This window comes from Phalacrocorax aristotelis, chromosome 6 (assembly GCF_949628215.1).
Source record: "Phalacrocorax aristotelis chromosome 6, bGulAri2.1, whole genome shotgun sequence".
Taxonomy (NCBI): domain Eukaryota; kingdom Metazoa; phylum Chordata; class Aves; order Suliformes; family Phalacrocoracidae; genus Phalacrocorax; species Phalacrocorax aristotelis.
The window spans coordinates 33686756-33694274 of record NC_134281.1 but is presented as its reverse complement, the minus strand read 5'-3'; the positions used below and the strand labels follow the sequence as shown (position 1 = coordinate 33694274).

Sequence of the window (7519 nt, the reverse complement as noted above, 5' to 3'; positions counted from 1 at the left end):
GATGAGTTGAAAGAAGTTTCTACACAAGAGAAGTTCCTTAAAACAACCAACCACTAAACCTACAGATGCAATCCAGGAAACTGGAGGATGACAGAACTGAGTTTAGGTGACAAGTGGGAAAGGAGATAAACTGCACTGTTACAGCAGATTGCTAACTAGAGTGCTGTACTGGGTTGGTTTCTTTTTTTAAGAAAATTCTTTCAGAAATTAAACAGCCCATACACTATCACTTTCAGAACTTGCAGGGGGTGCTGCTGGGGGCAGTACTGAACACTCTTCACACCTCTTCAATCTTTTCAACAGTTTGGCAGGGCAGCAAGCATTCAGAAAAGGCTGCGTACAAGTCACTCCTGTGTCTGAGGCTGAAGGTAGTGATGTTGCTGAAGAAATTAACTTACCAAAAACTCAAACAAACCCAAAGAACTATAAAACTTGGTCCCTAGTGCTTGGTGTCACCAAAAATTCATGCAAAAAAAAAAGTCCATTGTACATTTTGTCTTAACCAAAACTGGACAAAAATCTATTACATAACACGTACATCAAAAGTACTGCTTATGTGCGGCTTTATTGGGCACCGCTGCAGAAATATGAACTTAAGAGACAGTCAACCACTGCAGTAAGCTAGATGCAAGGATACTCTTTGTAGGGGGAAAAGGACAATAGCCTGAGGGGATGGAAAGAAATTTACTACAGCAGTGCCCTAAATCCCATTATTGCATAGAGTTCCCATCACTGAAGGCTGTGAAAGTCCACTGCAAGATCCCTATTTGACCATGTTGCTACTAAAATAGAATCATACAGGATTTCCTGTACTTTACAGAAGAGCCTTAACAACTACTGTTTCAAAAAGAATTTTAAGTAGACTAATTTAAAAGGATGCTTTGGAAACTACTGGAGTTGCTGTTTTATTGGAGAGGGGGAAAAAAAAGCAGTCAGCTGCACCACGGCTGTGATTGCACTTTGGAATTAAGGCTGTCTTTTACCAGCTAAATCACCACCACCCTAATGACCAGTTTCCTGCTTCTCTTCATATCTGGAACAAAAATCTTACCCTCACTTGTAATACTTGTAGATATTACTTACTAGCTAGGGAAATAAGCCTTTCCCCAAATGACATTGCACTAGAAAAATAACAGAATTGTTAGATTATACCCTTGAAGTATTTTTTTTTAATGACACAAACCCTTACATCAGGCCCAGTTTCTTTTACAAAGAAACAAAGGTAGATGTCAGCTGGTAACTCTATTTATCAGCTCATTCCAAATCATCACCCCTTTTCTCCCCTCACCCCATCCCTTTGCTTTTTGAGTCATCACAATAAAAAATCCGGTCTAAGTTATCTCTTTCCCGTAAGTTGTGGAGAGAAATACTACAATCAATTGTAAAAAAGTCTCAGAGAACTAAATTAAAAAGCTTGTTTGTTTTAACAGGTGTTATCCTAACTGATGACTTCCTTTTAAAGACTATTTGCTAGTTTTGGGAAATGAGGCTATTGAAAAAAATCAGTTTTGTGTACTGGCACCAATTAAATGGTATCCGTTACAGTTATTTTCCTAAACCTTAGGGGAAAAAACCCATGAGGAAAATCAAAGTGGGAAGTGGCCAATTTTCAAGTTATTGACTTGTATGCTCTTCTTGGTTACTAGGTACACAGGCATTTAATCATGTTCTGAAACCAAAATCTTAAGGAAAAAAAAAAAATAAAACCTGCAATCAAGGTTATCACAGCATTTGAAGCAGTGCAGCCAAGACTTGCACAAGAATGCCAAGAGAAGCACAAACAACCGATGCAAAAGCACATAGAGGCACTGGGGGGTAAGTCTAGGCTGTGTGTGTTGGGAAGCAGGTGCCAGCCACGAAAGCTGCAGCACCTGGTTCAAAGGATCCTGCTCCCAGGTGATTACTGAGATGGATATACCTAGAACTCTTCTAATGAGGAATGGACTAAAAGGTTTGAGGACAAGAACAGAAATCCCTCTCTGCCCAACCGATCAAAACAAAGATACAGAAGGGTGATAAAAGACAGATAATTAGTGTAATAAGGCAGTAACAGCAGGATTTTTTGTGTGTGACAGAAACTGGACTAAAGCCTCTCAAACTTCACAGTTCGTACTTTAAGTCACATGCCCATTGAAAAGAAAAAGCCACTCTATGCCACCAGATACTGGCAGATAAGTGCAGTAGGAACTACAGCAAAGGACAGAACCAGGATTTATATACAAATACCTCTCGAAGACTGCAAGTCAACAATGTAAGCGTAAGAGCAAAAGGTACTCCCTTGAAATCCACAACAGCATTAAAGGAGGACTGGCAGGAAACGAAGTGGAAACTGTTGCAATTAACTTCACCAAAAAATGAAGGGCAACAAGGAGGAAGCAGGTACTGTAAGTTAGTTCAGATACTGCCCAGGTGTACTGGGTCTGGCCGGGACGTAGTTAACTATAAGATAATTATTGTGATCAAAAAATAGAAGAAAGCATCATTGTACTCATGGGGAATAAAAGAAGTACAGAGGAATCAAAATGAAACAAGTATCATCAGAATTTGACATTGCCATCGGTCTGCTATAGGGAAGGATCTTACAGGAACACAAGAGATCTTGACCATTACTTGTGTTCCAACCAAGTATTGAATTTTCAAAACCATGGAGTAAATCAAAGTTTTCAATCATTGGTGAAGAACTGTAATAGCCAACCCGCCCCTTCCCCCACCTCAATTTTTGTGAATGTGGATAGCAAAGTTGAAAAGCCTAAAGAGCAATTGAAAATAAAGGAAACTGAAAACACCGTGGTCAAAAGACCAGGGAACAGCTTTGGTCCCGTAGTGTTTAAGTTGACAGCAAAATCCTGATGTATCCTACAAATATCAGTGACACAGGATTGGGTGAAAACAAACTGGAGATAAGATGGAGTGTTTAATTAGAGGGCACATCAAAAGGAGAGGCAAGAAGCTTAGAACTGCAGATTCTGCAAAGGAATGATCTGAAAAACGCGATATATCTGGGGATCACTAACCATATAATAAGTTACAGCAGGGCCCAGATTTATGGTAACATACACAGCAGAGACATTCAACTTTATTTATCACAGTACAGCTCGGAGTTACCGGTTTTGAACTGCTTTTTGTGTTCGTAAGTAGCCGATTTATTTCTTGTCATCTGACCATGTAATTTCATAATCTGTATACACTTTTTTCAGTATCTCCGCAGTCACTGAATGATCTGCTTTTCCATAGCCCTGTAAGAAAAAACAAATGCTTATTAGACACACACAGAAAGTAAGTCCATAGAACCATTCAGTTCTTGTCAATACAAATTACCCAGTTATGATTTGATATTTCAAGTAGTTCACATACACATCAAATACAGATTCTAAGAGAGTTATTCTTGCACTATCATGTTTTATTTTCCTGTTGTCCTCTCCAATTCCCCTCCCAGCCAGAGTTGTAGAAAATAAATGAAATGGGGTCAATCTCAAGTAATAGAAGATGCATTTTTCACATCATGATTTCTCAACAGAAATCTTGTTTTAAAAGTGTTCCCAACCCCTCAGCCACCATATTTATTGAACATTCTTTTAAACCACAGAGAGCACGTTGACCTACTTTAACGTATAAGCATACAAACATCTGATTTGGCTCAGCTGAAGGAAAAAGGAATAAGCCACATGTGTGAACATTTGAGTACTATTCTAGCCACTAAAGAAATCACAGTCTTCATGATTTATTTGCAATCTTGCCTTAGCTGGTAATGGCATAATTTTAAATATCCGTGCTCTTCAGCCACTGCAACTCCAAACTAAGGCAAAGTCAGATGACCCATGTGATTTTTTGATTTTTAACCCTCATTTAAATCATTGGTGATAGTGTCCTTCACTGAAATTTAAGACAGTTGTGGTAGAAGGTGCCTTTCCATTATTACCTTGATTTCTTATTTCAGAACTACAAGTAAGTTTTTCCCTGTCAAAAAGCCTTTACTGCACAACAGTGCAGTCTACTGATAAAAACCTGTAATTTACAGGTTACTTTTTTTTCCCCAGTAACATTTCATATGAAACTTAACTTGGAAGACTGAAAAAAGAGCTCAAGATTGCATTATCAAACAAAGCATGCACTCTTATTCCTCACTGATTCTGCCCTAAGTGGACCAGCTTAAGTAAACCAGCATTTAAACTGCGCAGGTTAAAATAACTGATTGATTACAAAATGCAAACTTTTCAAAAATACCAGATAATACCGTTAAGTCAGAAGTACTGCAGGTTTATACTGTTAGTTGTAAAGCAACAGACCTACAGATCACTCTTGCCTTGGTAATCATTTTGAAGACCCCATCCAGCTTTGCAAATAATAGCACAGCACCTACTTCATAAGAAGTCAATGACTCTCTCTCTAGTTTTTACAAAATACCAATATAGGTCTGTTTTAGAGTCTGAAAACAAATCTCCACATAATGAGAAGCATTAAACCAATGTAATTAATATACTAACTTGTGACCTGCTGCTAAGGTCTTCTGAACCCCCAGTGTCTCTGCCTGACAGAAGCCCTCATGGTAATAAAATTCTGCTTTTACATGGGGCTCATCTGTAAGTGTCAAGGTCCAAAAGCAGAGAAACAAGGTATCTTCCATAGCAACTGCATTACAAAAGCAAGAGTTGACCACTGCCTCTGACACTAAATTGGCAACTGAATTAATAATACAGGTGTCAACTCTCATCTAAAAACACAGTTATAGCATGGACCTACAATCACAAGAATTTAGTTGAATGAGCATTATACTCTGCCTTCCCACCCATACAAATCCTAAAGAGTTCATTTTTTTTCTTATGATTCCAGGTGGCAAGAGTCATCTTGGAACAAAAACAGCACTAACATTTAAAAATGCTTAACACATTTAAGGCCCAACCTTCATCTAAGGTAATCAGATTTGAAGTAACCATCACTTTCTATAAAAGTTAAATCATCTTAACTGTTTTCTTTGTCTACATTAGAAGCCTAAAACCTTTACTCACAGATTACTACATAAGCACCTACACTTCATCACAGAGCCACATCAGAAACAGAGTACGGCATGTTCCCTAAATTCAAGAAAATCATTATTACTTGCTGAGCCTTTCACAAAGAAACTGAACATACACAGAACAGGTAACAAATATGCTCTAGTTCCTATACTCTTGGAAGTTACTTTTATTCGCACAAACCAAAGTTATGTGAAACTACATCTTCGCCTATTAAAAATTCACCACACCTAAACTGGGTCTACTTTTCTCACCCCACACGTACACAGAACAACGTTCACTATTTAGCTAGTCACTACCAACCAACGTTTTTATTGGCAGATAAAGATCATACAATAGCTGGATCAAGACCCTGTGGCTACAAATGGGCTATTCCTCCTCCAGCAGTAAGACTAGATTTTGAGTCAAGAGATGCTAACTTCCGTTTTTAGCCTTAATTATGACTTAATGTTGGTATTACTCAGCATTAAGTTATCTGCTATTTTTGCCTTGCTCTCCTCCCCTTAAAATTGCTGTTTTTCTAACCTATCTCACAAATGAGCCAGGCAAGTTTTCCACTGAACGTTTACACCACGATTCAAATTGCCAAAAGCCACTATAGTATAAAAAACCCCAGAACATCAGAGACGAAAGGATTTCAAGGGATACAAAAGGTGCACTTACTGTAGAGAGCCCAAATACCCTAATTTTCTTGTCTTTGCTATTATGATCAATTTTCCCTCCTCCAAGGCACTTGCACTCATATCCCAGCTTTTGCATTTCAGGATTTACTTTTTCAAATATGTGATCTGCACAAGAAGAACGGTTAGAGCCATTAGAATATGCACTCGGCATCAAATACTCTAGAACTCTTTTTTTTTCAGCTATTTTTCTCCCGGTCCCCTCCTTCACCTGCAAGAAAGGGAGCCTTCCCTTGACACATTGAAAAGCTGTAATTAAGGTTCTCTATTTCACGTTTTTTTACTTAGTTAACACGTCACACTCTCCTAAATAAGGTTTATCGGGTTTGGAAATTACATCCGACAGAGATATTGACCCGCTTGACATACTCTCGTGAGAGAATTCTTCCTATAAAGGGGGAAAAAACCTGGGGTTTCAGAGCTACTCCCGCTAACACCGGCCACCGCAGGCCAGGGGCTCCGCCTCAGCCTCGCCTGGGAGCCGGCGGCCGACTCACACGTCCTGAGGGACGCTGCTGGGGGGACGGACGGGGACACGGACGGGGACACCCCGCTAACGACCGCTTCCCCAGCCCCAGCCTGTAACCCACTGTGGAACTCGGCCGCTTTGGTGCCGCGGACGACGTCGCGCTGCTCCCCGCCGCCCGGGCGCTGTAGGCGCACCAGGATGTACTTGAACGTGCCCTCGGGGTCGATCTCCACATCCCTCACGGCCGCCGCCATGGCGGCGCCTCCGGCCCGTGAGGTGACCAGGCCGCGCCGCCGTTCCTCGGCGGGAAGGCGTCGCTCCCGCCCCGGGGGCGGGGCAGCCGCTGCCGGCGCCACTCCATCGTTGGGCGAGGGGGTGCCTGGCCCGGGAGGCCGTCGGTCGGCGCGGCCGGCTGGAAGAGGGCGCGTTATACCTTCGGGCCGGCCGCCGACGCCGGGGGGGCGGGGGTGTCTCTCCATGCACCCCTTTCTCCTCTCCCTCGGCTCCCAGGTCCGGGGCCCTGCGACGGGTAGCTGCCATCACGGGCCCGTGGCCGGGCGAGGCATTTACAACGCGGGGCGGCGGGCCGTGGACAGAGCGAGCTTAATGCCCTGAGAAGCCCTCGGTTACTCTTTACATACGTTAAAGAGATATACATCTACCTCCTGCTCACCTTCCATTATGGATGGGTTCCCCCTGATGAGTTAGACAAGCTCCACACAGATTCATCACGAAGTCATAGATGCCTAGAATGAATAATGTACACCAACTTACTGAAAATTTTGTCTGTTGAATGAAAGAGAATCGGTTCCTTGTAGTGTTGAAGTAAGAACATGGGTCTTGTATCAAGTGCTTGCTCCAAAAAAGAGGGAATAATCACTTTTTAAAGATTAGAAGTTTTTAAAGAAGTTTCAGAATATGTCCACAAATGAGTTTCTGCATAGCCACATCTTTTAAGGGCTGTATTATAGGTCACTTTGAACTGAGCTAATCTATTAATACAAATAGTCATTGTTAACATTAATTTCTAAAACTCTTAAAATTAAAAGAGTAAACAGACACTATAATGTACATATACAACACACAGACAGTGTACTATATAAGATAAGATGTAATGCATGAAAACATCAGTAAAATACAAGCATGCATATCTAAATACAGCATTTAGAGGTGCTTAACAGAAATGGAATTTTTATTAGAATTTGGTTTGTGATTTATCACTTAATAATTAAAGTTGCTTGCTGAACTACTTTATTAGCTGCTCTAAATATTAACAAAAAAAATTCTAACACTTTATTACTTCAGATGCTATTGTTAGTTACGTTTTCAGGCACAGACTAATATCATCACTATGAGGA

General features: G+C 40.9%; 1 protein-coding gene across 1 annotated transcript; it reads right to left on the bottom strand.

The window, feature by feature from the left end:
• Positions 1–2879: 2879 nt before the first annotated feature.
• Positions 2880–6793, bottom strand: LOC142058944 (14 kDa phosphohistidine phosphatase-like). The gene is made up of 3 exons (XM_075097024.1): positions 6283–6793; positions 5676–5800; positions 2880–3236 (listed from the first exon to the last, which is right to left on the bottom strand). Exons 1-3 carry the CDS (start codon positions 6638–6640, stop codon positions 3144–3146), a joined length of 576 nt encoding a protein of 191 aa, XP_074953125.1. The 5' UTR covers positions 6641–6793; the 3' UTR covers positions 2880–3143.
• Positions 6794–7519: the final 726 nt, after the last annotated feature.